We start from the raw sequence: 16,922 nt of genomic DNA, 5'->3' as shown, positions 1-16,922 counted from the left end.
AAAGCTTTCTTTCCTTATGGCTAATGTCTTAGTTCTCTTGGAGCCCCATAGTTGTTCTCTCCCACACACAGTACCAGTGCTGAGCCAAACTGCAATCCAAAGGAAGTTCTGTAATATTTGCAGCAAAGGAAAAGAAACCTTTGTCTCAGCAGAGACTTTATTCAGATTCGTACCCAAAGGGTTACAGTGCCAACAGAGAGGGGTGGGAGGACGTGGTCTTAATTCTGTCTTTCACCAACACTATGATTACAGGTGGGGATTCCCTGTACAGTAAAGGAAGCCAACACTCATAAAAATGATCTCCCTCTTTAACGCTAGGTGATGACAGAGCAGTAAGCAAGTTCCTGGTTTGTTACCACTCCTCTAGGAGAAGTGCTGAATAATGCAACCTACTAAAGGTCTTGGGGTCAGCTCTGGAATCTGTCTGCTGCAAATATTTCTGCCAGTTGCTCCTTCTGCAGTAGGGACACAGGAGTGTTTAAATGGGGACATCCCTGGAGGACACAGTGCACATCTAACTCTGCGACAGTCTCCTAGGCAGTTAAAACTAGCAGTCTGGGCCAAGGAGGACGTTGTCCATATGCCACAGGATTTGTTATTGGTGGATTGGTTCCAGGCTAAAAAAGCCATTTGCTGCAGTTTGGGCCTCAAACTCAAGCAGCTTATCATCAAGGGATCAAAGTAATAGCATTTAGTCTGTCTGAAATCTAAGATGCAGCAGTTCAACTTTAATAGTGCTATGTAAAAGAGGAGGCCCACAGCCAGAAAGCCCATACTTCCTCTGCACAGGTATAGAGGATGGGGTCTTTACTGGATGAGTGAGCTCATCGTAACTGGACCAGTGCTGAGGGTGGTGGGTGCCTCTGAGCTGCGCAGCAGAACACTGTTGCTGCCCTTCCTATCATGGCCTGGTTTCCCTGCTTAGGCCAGGACAAACTGCAGGTTAGTGAGCAGCACTTTGATGCCGCTTGTGACTGTTACAACAGAGGTGGCTGGGTTAAGTTTAAAAGTGTTTGCATCACCCTTTTTATAGCGGTCGCGAAAGACATAGATGCTGCCGTTGCAACTGGCGATTTTCCAGAGGGATGGTACCGAGCTCCAGGCATCTGGCAGGCAGAGCCGGGTGAAGCTATCCAGCAGAGGATTATAGCAGAGCAGCGAATCCCCCTCAGCTACGATGAACACCACATCCTTGTGCACAGCAGCATGCATGCGCCCGGCAAAAGGCAGTACGTATGGCTTCACGTGGCACTTCTCTGTGTTGGTATCGTAGCACTGAATTAGCCGAGAGGGCTTGGTGAAGAAGTCCAAGTCATTTTCCTCCCCACCCAGCAGGTAAATGACACCATTAAGGTTTACACCTGCGGCTCCAGAGACGGCCACTTCCAACTGGCTGGTCTCTGTCCAGACATTGTCTCGTACTCTGTAATAGATGACGGCATTAGAGAGAGTGTCCTGGAGAGTTTTCCCCCCCAGTGAATAGATTGCATCCTTGCTCGGCACGGAGACAAGGGTGTGTTGGAGCCGGTCACGGGGCAGAGGGGCACACCATTCCCAGTCTATGGTCGCGTTGTTGCATTTCCACATGCGTCGTGGAATGGAGCCACCGACGACATATAGGTCACTCCCGTGCTTGCAGGCTGCAGTGATCTGGTGACACAAGCTGTTCTGGCCACTCACACTTATGGAGTCATCATCAGCACAATGCAGAGAGACAGCGAGTGAGTGCGTACGTGACGACTCCTTTCCAATCAGGTAGATGTGAACATTTTCTCCAATCACCTGAGAGAAGGAGGAATGTGTCAGCAGAATTGGACCTGTTTACACAAATATCAGTGATGCCTAAGCCTGCATTTTTCACCTTTGCCTGTGGGCCTGAGGTGTGTGACCTGCTTCCCAAGTCCTGCCACCCTACAGCATTAAGGACTCAGAGCCTCAAAATCTTTCCAAGACACCAGTTGTATCTGACATAGCAAAATAGCAACAGACTTCATGGGAACATGAGTGTCTGCGGTTTAGGTAAGGGCTGGTTACATCACTGATGGAGTAGAGTTATAAGGAGAAAGCCAAACTCAGATTTCTGAATGGGCTCTTTGGTAACGGAGCATCTGGTGAAATAAGTCATTAGTGGCATTGCTCCAATCACTAGTGAAAGCAGCCTCAGGTTAAATTAAAAAAGCTGTCAGCGCAGTTGCTATTTATAACAATGAAAGTATTCCTCCTGCAAGCACCACGAATTTCAATGGCACTTGTGCTTTGTGACTTTCAAGTCACACCTGTGAGCAGAACACCCTGCCTTGGAAAGTGCAAAACCACCAAGTACGACACCGATCCCGGAACAGAAGGTTGTTTTATACCTTCAGACTTGATCGCAGTGTCTCTGAAAAGCCCGCTCGCTCCTCCTTGTTGAAGTTGATCCAGGTTTCTATGGCAACTGTTGGATTCTGAGAACATGGAACGCCATCTGCGGTTTGGGGACAGAAAGGCATTTATGATATCTAGACAAAGGTGTATGTGCTCAGGAACATCCTTTTCCTGTGACTCCCTCCCCCCAGTCCCACCACAAACCCTACTTTCTCCAGATAGGAAAAAAAAGATACAGAGATTTTGGCAGGCATGATCAGTGCTGCCAGCCAGACATCTACATGAAATTAGTTTGGATAAATAGCAGAAGACAGAGCTGCCAGATCTTAAGCACTTTGGATGAGTTTCAACAAAGGAACCTATATCCAAGAGAAAGAGGGCAGGAAAGAGAACTTACATGCTTTGTGATGATAAAAAGTATTTTCTTATTTAAGCATTCAGGCAAAAAGATTCTCCTATTTGAGAATCTCAGCAGCTGCCTGCCTTTCTGGCTGGTCCTAGAAACCTATCTAGCAGAAGTCATCTGCAGAAATTTTCCTTCTCTGAGCACTGTCAGGCAGCTGACCCTCAAGACTGAACATCTGGTGTTGCTGCCATCCTCTTAACATTTGGAAATCCCCAGTGAGCTACTATAGCTTTCCTTAGCAGCATGACAGTAGGAAACACTCAACAGACTGCACCAGATTTCAATTTGTTTCCAGACATAATTGGAAGTTTTGGTTATGCCACAAACTATTGCATCATCGTCATCAGTACGTTACCTAGAAGATTTTAAGTATTTACTTCCAGTTTAAAGCCAGCAATTATGCCTGTAGTCACTGAGAGGCCTCCCTATGAAGGCTCTCTTGTTTTGTAGTCTGCTCACGTGACAAACCCTGATTCAACGATGCTGAAGGCATCAAGCAAATTCCAACACTTTTCTCTATACTGGAAGGGAGGAGAAAAAGTGTAGAACAAAAGCAGGTATTTCAACTCTTTATTAGAAAAAGGGATTTCCATAAGCTATCCATCGCATTTAGTGGTTAAATGAAAAAACTTTGATTTTGAAATGGGTCCTAGAGTGCAGCAAAAGGTAAGCTTAATAAATCACTATTTTGTGAAATTCATTTTAATCCTTGCCACTAACAGCTTCCTCTATTTAATTCTCCATTAACTAAACAAAGATGCAGGAATTGCAAAAGTAAAAGATTTTCCCTACAGCAGGAGCATATTTCAGATTTGAATCAATTTTATGAGCTAAGCTTTGGCATAAATATTGAGTAAAGTGATTCTATATATGGAAATAGATGATGCATGGGAAAAAAGTTTTGTTGAGCAATTGTTTTAATTTAGGACCACAAACACTAAAGGCCATAGTCCTAAAACTATGGTTACCACATAGAATCCCGAAGAAGTTAAGGGTGACTGACCTCCATAGCTTCATTTCACGATTTTGTGAATTTTTTTTTTTAATGAACTCACAACGTAGTTTAAAATCTTTACGTAGATAGTTAACAAAATTACTCTAATTTTATCATCGTTTTTTTGAGCTGTCAGTACGTATTTTCAATGGGTTTTTGACTGTGAATCGGTTTAGATCCAATAGAGATAATACAATGCAACATCTGTAAAACTCTCATATGCATAGCATCCACTTTAAAGGCTATTTTAAGTCTTGTGGACAGATTTGCCAGTATTCCAAAGAATCCAGTCACGGTAGGTTTATTGTAACAGCATATAAAACACATGACACACAAAGTAGTTATTTACTCATTTACGAAATTATTTAATTAAAGCAAGAAAGGGGCAATCTCTCTGGCCCCAAGGCCAGCACATCTGAATGTATGAACTGCTTCTACATTCTTGCTTCCTCTAGCAATGATACATAAATGCACAAAAATGGAGTTGTGACTGCGGCATCACAGAGAGGTTTTCAAGTACTGGCTGTACCTACCAGGGCAGCAGAAAATCTTAAGGATTGATGGCAGTTGGACTAAGTTTTTGATGTGTTCACACATCCTTCACAACACTGAGTCTTTGCATCCATTACTGTGGAAGGCTATTACCTTTACAAGAAGGGTAATTACTGTATTACCTAAGATGTTACAATGCCTCTATTTCAGTCAGCTGAGTGTCTAGCCTAAATAATCCTAACAATTACATATAATTAATAACTCTAACATAGCCTAAAAATATGGCTTGTGCTCAAGCCTTCTTACAAATGTTGAGCTGTTGCATTACTATGTTAAACGATTACAAACTAAAGAAGAAAAAAGACTTTCATAAGATGTTCATTTATGGTAAGGCTTCTTTTACTTTTAATGCAAACAAAAATACAACAAATTGCTGAAAGTTACTAAGTTATGTTTAAAAAACCTGTAATACTTCTGACCTGTTGACTGCTGGGAATTACCAGCATCCTCTGTGTTCCTTTTCCATAGCTTAGATACTTCATGTCCAGTAACAATTAATAGTTTTTTTTCTGATTAAGTTATCCAGAATTTTTTGCTTTGCTTAACTTAGCTAAGTCTCTGAATAGACAGTGATTATGAAAGCTCAGATCTTTCCATCTTTCGATCTATTTTGTTCAGTCCCTGACAGAGTCTCTAAAAGTCTCAGGAACTCCTTACCTGTAAGGATGTCTGTCAGCAGGCGGAGGGGCAGGTGTAGGAACTCCTCTGTGTCTTGCAGTTGAGACAAATGTGACTTTGCACAGTGTTTGGCAGCTGTGTAGAGCTCCATGTCACTGTGTTGATCTGCCAACCACATGACCTGCAGACAGTTCCTAACCTGCACCGTACGAGCCAGAAAACGGGAGCACTCTTCAAAAAGGGCAGTCAGCTGGTACATGTCTGCCACTTCATAGGTTTCCTGCAATTCCTCTGCCCTCAGCTTTACAGTCCCATGGTAAATATAGTCCACCAGGAGCTGAAAGACACTCTCACTAACGTCCTGCAGCTCAATCACCCGGTTGTGGGCCTCTTTTAGGTTGGAAGTGAACATAGAACGAAAAAAGCAACTCTGTGCTGAGAGGACCAAACGGTGCAGCTGGAATTCCTTGCCTTCCACTGATATTGTAACATCAGCAAAGAGCTCATCCTCCAAGCATAATTTCATAATACCCTGGGCCACGCGGCCTGAGTGGGAGCGGTCGGTGAAGGTGTAGTTCACAAAGTAGTTTTCTTCTGCAGAGGAGCCTCCAGTCTCTTCTGAAGAGTCCATGGTGCTGCACAGATCAGACCTCCAGCAATCTGTAAAATCACAATAATTATACGGCTTTCTCTCTCCACTAACAAGATTATGCAGTACTTCAGGGTACAGGGAAAAATCAAACATTTTGGTAAGAGGCCAGCATATTTTAGACTGAATATAAATAGCACAGCCAAAAACTTCTGCTTGAGCTTCAGAATCTCAAACAAGAAATCAGAAGTTGGCATAATTAAAATTATAATATATACCAAACTTCCAGTACAGTGAGCATCACACCCCAGCAGAACTGGGAGACGTGCATATCTTTTCACCACTCATTTCACTGACACAAAGAAATGCAGCAACGGTTATTCAAGTGGAAAGTCCAGCAACCGCCTTAGGAAACTCACGAAGCCAAAACAATGTGGCAGCACCATAGCTGGGCTAGATGGAAAAAGGATTACAGTATCATACTAACGAAGAGCACAGACAGCAGTTCACATCATCAGGAGGAGGTAATTACCATCCAAAACCAAGATGATGACTCCGTGCAGTGGTATCAAGCAAGGTGAACTTGTTTTTACCAAAAAAGATGCGTAAGAAGTCTGCCAGACATAACCACCAGTCCTTCAAGCTAACCAAATGAAATAACTGATTGTTATACTCAGTTTGTTAATGCACCAGACACCTTCAGCATGCAAAATAACCTGTTAGATGTTGTTAGCCACTGTTTCCCAAGTGGCAAGGAGAACTCAATTTAACAGCTAACACCTCTTAGTAGGTACCAAACACTCTTAGTAGGTACCAGAGATTGTTTGCAGAGCTCCAAGCAGCTTGTGGGTTGAAAAAACTTCTGAACCAGAGAAGGACTGCTGTAGAAAAGAGCTCTTTTTAACATGGCTCTTGCCAGCATTAGGAGCAAACAGATGCCCGCCTACATTCACTATAAGCTTATTTTTACACCTCAACTATCAGCCATGGTGACTGATACCACAAATTTCCTCAATTAATACTGAACATGATTTCCAGTACAATATTTCTCAAAGATGGGATTTTTCCCCAGGAGATTCGTAGTTACTCTTCCATGCTTTATTCTGTCCAACATGCATCTGCTTACAATAGCTCTGCTTGATACAGGAGGGCTCCTAAGTTCTTTGCTCCTCAGTTCTGTTCACGGGAAGCAGCGTCTACATCCCTACTGGGCTAGACAAGTCCGTCCCATCCCTGATGATGGCCTGCCTTAATTATACCCTTATTGTGATTTTACCATACTTCTGGTCTGTCTAAAAAGTACCTATACATTAGCCCGTAAGAGACTGAGGAGCTGCAATGGGCATGGAACACATCGGTACTGTTTTTCCAGCTTTACCAAGTACAAGCCTATCCTACAAACTGGCTCCCGCTTCAGTTAAAGCTCTCGATCCCTACAGGGATCCTGGCAGATCCCACTGCCCTGCACAGTTTCCAGAGGACTGGGTCCAAGTCACAAAAGAAACGCCAACAGCAGCTAAAGACTACCGTGAATCTCACACCCTTCTTTGTAAACACAAAGCTCCCCTTCACATCCCCGGCAGCTCCCCTATGAAGAAAGAGACGCGCAGGAACAATAAAGTGTCCCATAAGGCATTACCAAAGCAACGATCTGCCCTACGCCAGGCTATAGGTGACCGAAAATTAAGCTGAATCCAGCAGAACACCCAAACAAAGAGAGTATATGGCACAACAGACGCATAATGACACCTGATAAAGGGACTTAATAACAGCAGTAACTTTCACGGAATTCTGACAATCTTTCTTCCCCAGAACAACTTCAGAAAACAGCTAATTCTCGGTAAAGCGAAGACCCCCGCCAGGGCCTCGCTAACGCTCCAGGAACCGCCATGGAGTCACCTCGCCCCACAGCGCTGCCTCACCCGCGGCTCTGCCGGGGTCCCCCCGCCTCTCCGCAGCGCTCGCTGCCCCCGGGCCGGCGGCAGGGCCGCTCCCAGCCCGCCCCGGGCCGCCGGCGCTCCCCGGGCCCCCCGGCACGGCCCCACAGCACCCACCTGCGGCGCCTCCCTTCATGCCGCCGCCGCCCCGGAGCCTCCCGCCGCCGCCCCGGGGTGCCCCAGCGGCTTCTCCGCGGCCCTCACCCTGCGCCAGGCGCTACCAGGCACTCGCCGCTTCCGGCCACCGACCCGGAAGCGTCCCCGGGAAGCCCCGGAGAGCGCTTCCGCCTCCCCGGGCGGAAGCGCGGCGGCGCTTTCCGCTTCCGGCCCGTGCCCTTGCCCGTCCGTGGCCTGGCGGGGATGTTGGCAGCGGCGGCGCGGGGGGTGGTGGCGCGGGCCGTGCTGCGAGGTGAGGGCGCTGGTCCCGGGGCGGCGGCGGCGGGACTCGGTTAGGCCCGGGCCGGGCGGTTGGCGGGCGGTCCGACATGTCCGTTTCTCTCCGCAGCTGGCGCAGGCCCGGCGGCGGCAGTGACGGCGCGGGCCCGGCTGGCGGGGAGCTCTGCCGCGGAGACTCGCCGTGAGTGAGCGGGGCCAGCGGCGGGAGCGGGGCGGGGGCCCGGTGGGGCTTTGCGGTTGGGCCGGAGCGGGGGAAGAGACGGAGGCTGCCCTTGGGCACTCTCTGTGCCATAAAACACCTTTTAGTGGGTGTGCCGGGAACTGGTGGGTGCCCATCGCGCATAAACCGGATTTTTGCGCGGAAAAGTGTTTCCTTTGATAACCGTATTGCTCTGGATTCCCGGCTGCGTCCTTTCTCGTGGGCCTGCCTGCGGCTTCTGTGCAAAGTTGTGCCTCGGTAAGAGCTTCGTTGCACTGAACCTTGAGGGGTGTCTGTAGTCGTAACAACAACGAGAGAGCAGCCTGAGATCCTAGGGTGCTTTGACTATGAGGGGGTTGCTTAGATGCTGGCACATCAAAGAAAACCAGGATTATTTTGTCTAGGAAAAAAAGATCCTTTCTAGACCCAGGCTGAAAGTCATGAGCAGTATCAGAGTTCAGATTGTTCAGTTATCTCTGCCCCTCTCTTTTTTGTTATTTGTTTCTCCACCATTGTTGGACTGTTCATCCTGCTCCATTTATAGCACACACAAAAAAATTCTGTCTAGCACTGATGCAAACTTCCTTCCTTATCAAAGTCTCTAGTTCCATGTTCTGTGTACCACAACACACATATGTTGCTATAGTCTAGTCTCTTATAGCATCCTATATATTCCACTACTGTGTTTAGTTTTGGATTTACCACAGTAAACTTTGCAGGTTGCCTGGACCTGAAACTGCCTGGCTTCTGCCTAGAGCTACTGAGGAGGGAGGTTGAAGGCATTTTTAAGTCAGGGATGGGAGTTGCTACTCTTCTTTCCATAGCTTTCTGTATTTCCTGCCATAATCTTGGGAACTTTATTTTTCTCTTTAGCTACTGTCAGACCAAAAAATGAAGTAGAACAGAAGCAGCTATGTGTTTTTGGGGAGTATGTAGCTGAGATTCTGCCCAAGTATATCCAGCAAGCCCAGGTAGGTGCTGTTTGAGAAACTGTTCTTGTCAGGGGGACAGGACCCAGTGAACACTTGCTTGTTTGCTGTTTTCAGAAATTGTTCTGGGGAAGAAGGATTGTCAGAATTACATGAAAGTTACTGCTGTTATTAAGCCTCTTCATCTGATGTCACTATGTGTCTGCTGCGCCATATACTCTCTTTGTTTGGGTGTTCTGCTGGATTTGGCATAAGGTTCGAGTGTAACGTTCAGTCCTGTTGGTGTTTGTACTCATGACCTCGCCACTGTCTTCATCAGGTGACCTGTTTCAATGAGCTGGAACTCTTGATCCATCCAGATGGGATCATTCCAGTTCTGACCTTCCTTCGAGATCACACTAATGCCCAGTTCAAATCCTTGGCTGACTTGACTGCTGTCGATGTCCCGTCTCGGCAGTACCGCTTTGAGGTAAGAACTGGTCATAGCTGCAGGGCTTTCACAAGTGCTGATGGCTGTGGGTGCTGTTGCAGCTCTGAGCACGTTTTTTGCTGACAGTGAAAATTAAAATTCACTCTGAAATGCTGGGGTTCGTTTAATCTGTTGATCATGGAAGCAGTAGTAGAGTTGATATTGTGTGGGTTCTTAGTTTGACTTTCCTTTTGTGCTCTGCTGAAAGGTGCTTTTTGTTTGTTTCTTTGTTTTCTTTTTTTTTTTTTTTTTTTGGTATAGTTTTGGTTTTACCAAAGTGTCTAGAGACTTCTTTCTGGCCAGATGTGAATTGGTGTTCTTCTTTCTTCCACTTAGGCCTGTCATCTGCTGTTGTCACAACTGATGATGTTTTTCTTTAAATCCCCTCAATCTTCTTAACAATTGTCCTCTTTAAAAAACAAACAAACAAACAAAAAAGCTATTTAGTTATTTTAAAAAAAATCCCTGAAAGTCAGGACCAAATAGGAGATGAGACAGATTTTCAGAAAGCTCTCAGAAGATTTCAGGCGCTGAACTTCCACTGACTTTTGGTGAATATTGGAGACTTGGTTCCCACAGATGCTTTTGAATATCTTGCCATATAGCTTTTCAGCTGCAGAAAAATTGGAGCTGCAGATAGAAAAAGAAAAGATACATCTCTGAGGAAACCACAGGCTCATCATATTGTCTGATCACCTACTATTAGAAAGCTTTGTTCACAGTATGGTTGCGAAGACATTACTGTAGTTTAATTTAGAAGATCTGTAAAAGTCAATGCCAGAAAATACCTAGGGCTCACAGGCTGTAGGAGGCTGACTGTGGTTTAGGCAGCCTTATGGGTGAGGAGATGTCTGTCTTCCCTTGTCTAATCTGGGCAGACTGTCTTTCAGGCAAGAGAAGTGAATTGGTAGATTTTTAGTTCCCAGCAAGTAACAAGGATAATGAAAAGTAGCTGATTTATTTTCCCCCTGTGGTTTGTCCTGTATGAAATCACTTAGCAACAGCTGCTCAGAAAGCAAGGGGTGGCAGGTTTACCTTACCTATATTGGCTAATCAGATGTCTGTTGTTTTCAAATGTAGCTCCTTCTTGCTTTGCTAATAACAGCTTTGAGTTTTAGTAACATAACTCATGATTAGAAAAAAATCCTGAGAGTTGTAGAGAGAGTTTCTTTAACTGAAAGGCCTCCAGTCTCTGAAGTAAATGAAGATTTTTTTTTAATTCAGGATTTTTCTTTCAAAAATCAAGGTAGTAGATTCATAGAAATAATAGAAATACAGACCTTAATGAATTCACCTTTCCAGCCATCTTCACAGAGGCAGTATCAAATGAGGCTACAAAATTTCTTAACAAAGGTTTGGCATTTTCTCTCAGCCTGTTTGTAGTAAGTATTCCTGCTCCCCCCCGCTGCCCTGGAGGTTCTAGTAATGCTCATAAGCAGCCTTTTTTTTAGTACTTCATCATCAGAAGAGTTAGAAATTTTCCCTGGTATCCAACTTCTTTGCTGAAAATTAAGTATATCTCTTTAGCTTTCTCCCACTGGATGCCATTTTGTTTGTGACAGACTGTTGAAAGACTATTGTCAAGTGTCTCCATCCCTTCAGTATTCTTTTTTTAAGATTTAGTATCCCTTTTTACTTCAGCTCTCCTTCATCAGTCATGTTTTCTAAATCTCACATTATTTTTGTTACACTTACAAGGACGAAAATGATAAGCTATCACTTCACCTCAGTTGTGATAGTGTCTTAGTGCCCAGCTCTGAAGGGCTGAATGTGATTCTACTGATAAAAAATATTTGAAATAGTCTTCATGTGCCTTTGCTTAGCCATTGCTGTACTGCAGAGCCATAAGTGCCGTACAAGACCGATGTCTTTTATTCTGCTTCAGATTGTGTACAATCTCCTGTCTCTGCGGTTCAACAGTCGGATCCGTGTGAAGACATACACCGATGAGCTGACACCCATCGACTCAGCAGTGTCTGTGCACAAGGCAGCAAACTGGTATGAGAGAGAGGTGAGTGCCAGTCTACTTGGGAGCAGAGTCTGTGGAGAGGGGCTGTCTTTTCCTGATTAAACTGATTCCCAGGGCCCTGAGGAAGAGAGAGAGAGAGAGAAGTGTTTTCCTGGCTGCCTTTTCAGAGTAGGGGGTGAAAAGGTGTTTGACTTGCTTTTGAATGAGTTCCTGCACCAGTTTTGCTGGCACTGCACAAAGCCAGGCGTGTAACTGAAGTTTTATGAACATAATACATGAAGGGGTTTTTTTTTTTTTCCTAATCCAATTTACTTGGCTCCCTTTCATTTAGGTTTGGGACATGTATGGTGTTTTCTTTGCCAACCACCCTGATCTAAGGCGAATCCTCACAGACTATGGGTTTGAGGGCCATCCTTTCCGGAAGGACTTTCCACTCTCTGGTTACGTGGAGGTAGGAGATATGCTCATGTCTAAAGTTATCAAATCTCTCCAATACTCTTATTTGAGTTTCGGTACAGAGATGTGACTGCTTTACAGTCCTTTGTCTGAGAGGCCCTAAGGATGTTTCACTTGTCTGTGTTCCAGAGGAGTTCTATAGATCTCCTGCATGGAAATTCAAAGTCATCACAAAATATCATCAGTAATAAGGCAGCCTAAGGCCAGAGACACTGAGCAGATTTCATCTGCTGTATACCAGAGATATTTGTCAGGCAGAGAAGGTGCTTCTGCTTTTCGCGTGTCTTCTGGAAGATTAAACTTTCCACTGCAAAACTGGAGATTCCCAGAGGAATAAAGGACTGAACTGATCTTAATGCAGTTGAAACTCCATTTTGTTGAGTTTTTGTAGGCCCCACATTACAAAACTCTAGTTGAACTGACTCTTGCTATTTATCAAATATTTACCTCTGTATGTCAAAACACAGGTGAAATGAGTGTGTTTGGTATCTGTCTAGTTTCAGATGACCGCCTTGCAGCAGCAGTCATATTTGGTGCAGTTCTAAGACTGACTTGAGTCTCAGGAGAAAACAGTGAGGTTCTGCAAGTCACAGAGGGTTTTAAAAAAATTAGAAATAACAGCAAATCCTGCAAGTGAGGACCAGGCAGCATCTCCTGAGCTGTGGTTTGGAGATCTGGACTGGCACAATGAGGATAAAGCAAGCCAGCTGAAAGTGTCTGGTACTCGCCTGCATTTCACCTTGGTTGTCTTTTTGTCCCATATTCTGAGTGTTACACTAAGAAGCACAACTAAAACCAAACAAACTGCCATGTTATAAAGACTCATGAGAGTAGTCCTCAGCTATGGCAGGTGAATGGGCCACCTTATTTCAGTGACTCAGGAGAAATTCCTTTGTCATATGACAAACTATGCGTTATTCCACATGGACTTCATATGGACTGTAGGCTGGGCACTCCTAATTCAGGGTGATTAGTCAGGTCACCTGAGGTACATGGTAGCAAAGAGGAGGGTTTTCCCGCAGAGTGCAAAGGTCTTGGTGGCATCTGGAGGGTTTTTGTTTCATAATGAGGAGAACTGAAGCTGTGGCAGAGGTCTGTGGCCTATCCACGGCACAAGAAGTAGGATTGCCTGTAACCAGAGGGTGGTCTGGGTCATGACTGTGTACAGCAGATAGCAGAGATGCTGTGGGGACTGTATGGAAATGACTGGCTTGTGTCCTTTGCGCTGTTCTAGGTGCGGTATGATGATGAAGTGAAACGGGTAGTGGCAGAGCCTGTGGAGCTATCTCAGGAATTTCGCAAGTTTGATCTGAATAGTCCTTGGGAAGCATTTCCTGCCTATCGTGCAGCTCCAGAACCCCTGAAAATAGAAGCAGGAGCCAAGAAAGAAGATGCAAAATAGCAGCAGAATGGAGCTTGGCACCATCCTTTCTGTTCTAACATAGTATTTATAATAATAAAAATTGATATGAGATTCTTGCCTGTTGTGGTCACATGAATAATGCTGTTTTCAGACTAGATGAAAAGCGCAGGGTGAGGGATGCTAATTTACAGTCTTGATAATCCAATTGGTAGATGTTTATCTGCTGCTTTGAGTTGTAAAACACTGGATTTGTCTTTTTGATTTGCAAATTGAATGGCGTCCAGACATTCCCTGTGACTAAGATGCTTTATATACACTGCTTCTGCTCTCTGTCCCTGCAGGCATAATTCATAACCTGAGCACTCTGTAGGAGACTGTACTGAAGCAGCTGTGTAGCTTGAGCAATGGGACAGCAGTGTCTCAGCTCCAAGATGGGTGTTGGGGAGATCGTAATAATACAGCAAACAGACAAGGCTTTTGTAAATGGTTCCAGTGCAGTTGTTTTTAGGACAACACGAGATGTACCTGGATCCAGACCAAAACAATTGTGGAAATCTCTGCGTTGTTTCCTTGGAAATTATGTCAGTGCCTGTCCTTCTGGCAGAAGGAGGAGTTGCAGGTAGCCTCTCACATGCCACTCCCTCATACTGGCTTTTTCTTCACAATCGAGCAGTCTTTAATTTCTCCAGCATCTTCAGATCGTGCTTTTCCCTGCAGTCAAGAATATCTCCCTTCCCTTGTCCCACAGGCAAGAATCTATGCCTTTTTGTCACTATTCCAATTATTTTGAGCTGTATGATATAATAGCGTTACCACTATCTTTGCTCTTGTGGAAAATCTCAGCTCTCTCCAAAAAAGCTGGAAAAATACTGTAGTTTCAGTCCACCCACCACCTGTTTAAATGAGATTACATTACAGCAGTCATCAATTAATAATGCCCCTTGTCCTTAGTCCAGAAAATACGTAACACAGTTCTGCATCAGAAAACTGACTGACCTCATTAAGATCTGAAAACTATTGTATAAGAGATTTCATAAAATAATTCACAAGCTGTTTGTAGAGATTCTCTGAATCACTACTTAAGCTTTTAAATTGTAAAAGCACTAATTAAAAAAGGGGTTTGGGGAAGGCTAGGGTATGGGATGGAGGAAGGGATAAGAAATTAAGACAGAAAAGGAACAAGTACTCATTATGACTAGAATGTGATCTGTTTTCAAGAATCAGGTTTCATGTTTGTGTCCACCCCAGCCTTGTATGGATGGGCTTCTTATATTTTTCTTTAAAAAAATTTTTTTTTTTTAATTTGTTTCAGGCTGCTGTGGCTGGCAGTGCTTGGGATGTGACTCAGAACAGTGTTCTCTAGTTAATAGCATTTGCCACTCACCTTAAAAGTTACAGCTCTGTATGGGAAAGAGGAAAGAGAAGGCAACATGAATCAGAAGTTTGGGGCTTTGTATAGTTCTTAGCTCCACTTGATCTGCCATCAGTTGAGCTGATTAAATAGGAAATGTACTTTTAGTCCTTCCTACAACGTGTTCCACAGCTGGTTCTGTTTTCTGTTACAGTGGCTCTTTTTGCATGGTGATGCCTATTGCGCAAGACAGAAAAGTTCCTGGCACCACTTCTGTTACTGTGAAAATTCTTTATAAAGCACATCTCCCCACCACATTCTCCCTCCCCCATCCCAGGTTGCTTGAGGCACCATGCCAAAACGGATGGTCTGTGTATTGTAAAAAATACGTATTTCCCAGTACAGTAAGTCAGAAGACTGATGGTAGCAGGAACAGAAGGAAAACTGCCGTGTGAACATAATGTTTGTGCAGAGGGAGAATTTGATTGATGTAACATTAAGAAATGTTAGACACAATGCCCTGTCAAGTCAGACAGCATGCAAGGTTTGCTGAAGAATGTGTGTACTGGAAAAGTAGCCAGCCCTGTGGGGACAGGCATTGGCTCCAGCAGATCTTTAATCTGTGGAATAGTTGCTAATGGACCCAAATCTCTTCTCATTAGGGAAACCTGGGAGGTTAGGAAGAGTGCAATTTACTCACCCAGACCATTATCCCAGGGCACAAGAGGCTACACAGCCTCACAAAGTACTTCCAGTGTTGGCACACCACCTCCTCCACTGCTCCTGAGCTCCAGGGCCTTCCTTGCCTACGGAGCCCACTCTCTCTGGGTTCCTTGTGGCTGGTGGGCACTTGCTTCGTGCTGGGCAAGGCAGTGGTCAGCTTGGTCAAGCACAAAGCTGTCTTACAAATCCGCTGTCCCTGCCTGGGCCACACTGCCAGCCTCCACAAGGCTTGTTTGCTTGGGTTGGATTTCTCAGCTGTAGGAGGATGAAGGATGAGATGTAAGTCAGATGTAGCTGACTTACAGACACACTCTTCAGAAGAGATATTTTCTGGTACTGTGGGGCCAAATAGACTTTAGGTGATGACTCACAGTCACCATGTTGAGCTTCCCCAGCGGATTAGGTTTTGCTGGTGTTTTCCAGAACTCTGGCATTTCTCCCTACAGCCAGGTGAGCAGACTCTCCTCCCTGAGGATGTGCCTGTTGACAGTGTCAGGGTATCCTCCTGCATCATGGCCACAGTTTGTATAGGCCCTGATAATTGATCCCCAGCCAAAATCTAGATGGGGATTTCAGCTGGGCCTTGCACTCCTGCGGAACAGAGCTTATGGCACTACTGAGGGACAGGCTGGGTGACAGCATGCCCCACATCCCTCATCACACTGCATGCCATGACGTCGCCAAGTCGTGTGAGGCCTGAGGGGGGGACCTTTAGTGCAGTAGGTGCAGTGGGATGGGGCCCTCCCTGTCACAGTTACACAGCCCATCACTCCTTCCAGCAGTGGAGCCACTCACAAACGGTAAGACAAAGATACGGAAAGCATTTCCATAAGGACCAGCAGCACCATACCTGGAAAATACCAGTATAACAGTGGAGATCCTGTCTGGTTACTGTCAGAGCTTCACTCCTACTTTCCTTAGAGTTTTCTTCCTTCTTCCCCTCCAGTGACTCAAACTCTGGGAGCCATGTGTATCCTTCTTCCTTCCACTCCTTCCTCAACCACCTTCTTTTCATCTTTCTCCCCTGAGCAGCTGCCAGGCAGGCCCAGGCTGGGGACTGTGGTCTCCCCAAGTTCTGGGCAAGATATTCTAAGCAAGAAATTTCTCCAATTCTATAAGCAGAATTTCCCTTTCATGAAGATGCTGCCTATCTCCCTGCAGAAACCTCCCTCCCAAAGAGGCTTTTCTGGTGCTGTATTAGCCACACTTTGTGCCTCAACTAACAATCAACCAGCTCCTGCAGTTTTTGACCCCTCATATCTTGTTCCTCTTTCCCACCTTCCTGCTTCAAGAGGTCATGGTGGGAACGACAAAATCAGTCAAGGTGCCCCTGCAGAAACCTGGCTTGATGTGATGTTTTGAAACGGCTCCTACAACAGACGGTATGACCAGGGGGAGTGCAGAGGGGCGGGGTTGTGCACGTTCAGCTGTGAATAGCTGGCAAGGACAAAATCCCTCAGGAGGAGCAGGTGCACCACCTGACATTGCCATCGTACATGCGGGGACTATGGGCAGCTGTCAGAAATTCAGGCTTGTTTCTGTGCACCATAAAACTACTGCTGCTTTACAAACAACCAAGGCGTATGTTTATCACTCTGCAATTGCCT

The 16,922-nt window shown here is 45.3% G+C and overlaps 2 protein-coding genes across 3 annotated transcripts; one reads left to right on the top strand and one right to left on the bottom strand.

Moving 5' to 3' along the window:
- Positions 1 to 139: 139 nt before the first annotated feature.
- On the bottom strand, positions 140 to 7,767 carry KBTBD4 (kelch repeat and BTB domain containing 4). Of its 2 annotated transcripts, none has more exons than XM_074823952.1 (4): positions 7,665 to 7,767; positions 4,974 to 5,594; positions 2,358 to 2,464; positions 140 to 1,782 (listed from the first exon to the last, which is right to left on the bottom strand). In XM_074823952.1, exons 2-4 carry the CDS (start codon positions 5,563 to 5,565, stop codon positions 922 to 924), a joined length of 1,560 nt encoding a protein of 519 aa, XP_074680053.1. In that variant the 5' UTR covers positions 5,566 to 5,594; positions 7,665 to 7,767; the 3' UTR covers positions 140 to 921. The 2 variants fall into 2 exon arrangements, with proteins under 2 accessions (XP_074680053.1, XP_074680052.1); XM_074823951.1 differs by having other exon boundaries at positions 7,578 to 7,720.
- On the top strand, positions 7,740 to 13,352 carry NDUFS3 (NADH:ubiquinone oxidoreductase core subunit S3). Its single transcript, XM_074823982.1, has 7 exons — positions 7,740 to 7,869; positions 7,966 to 8,037; positions 8,929 to 9,026; positions 9,304 to 9,453; positions 11,339 to 11,464; positions 11,754 to 11,873; positions 13,113 to 13,352. The coding sequence occupies exons 1-7, from the start codon at positions 7,821 to 7,823 to the stop codon at positions 13,278 to 13,280; spliced, it is 783 nt and encodes a 260-aa protein (XP_074680083.1). The 5' UTR covers positions 7,740 to 7,820; the 3' UTR covers positions 13,281 to 13,352.
- The last annotated feature ends 3,570 nt before the right edge of the window (positions 13,353 to 16,922 follow it).

Source organism: Strix aluco, chromosome 4 (genome assembly GCF_031877795.1).
Source record: "Strix aluco isolate bStrAlu1 chromosome 4, bStrAlu1.hap1, whole genome shotgun sequence".
Classification (NCBI taxonomy): domain Eukaryota; kingdom Metazoa; phylum Chordata; class Aves; order Strigiformes; family Strigidae; genus Strix; species Strix aluco.
This window is presented reverse-complemented; position numbering and strand designations above follow the sequence as displayed.

Bases quoted from the DNA above. Each gene is read 5' to 3' on its own strand.
- KBTBD4 (XM_074823951.1), bottom strand. The intron at 2,465-4,973 runs GTAAGGAGTTCC...CCCAAACCGCAG, and splicing joins GCTGACAGACATCCTTACAG to ATGGCGTTCCATGTTCTCAG. The intron at 1,783-2,357 runs GTATAAAACAAC...TCCTTCTCTCAG, and splicing joins CACTGCGATCAAGTCTGAAG to GTGATTGGAGAAAATGTTCA.
- NDUFS3 (XM_074823982.1), top strand. From the start codon at position 7,821: ATGTTGGCAGCGGCGGCGCGGGGGGTGGTGGCGCGGGCCGTGCTGCGA. The intron at 8,038-8,928 runs GTGAGTGAGCGG...TTTTCTCTTTAG, and splicing joins CTCTGCCGCGGAGACTCGCC to CTACTGTCAGACCAAAAAAT. The intron at 9,027-9,303 runs GTAGGTGCTGTT...TGTCTTCATCAG, and splicing joins AGTATATCCAGCAAGCCCAG to GTGACCTGTTTCAATGAGCT.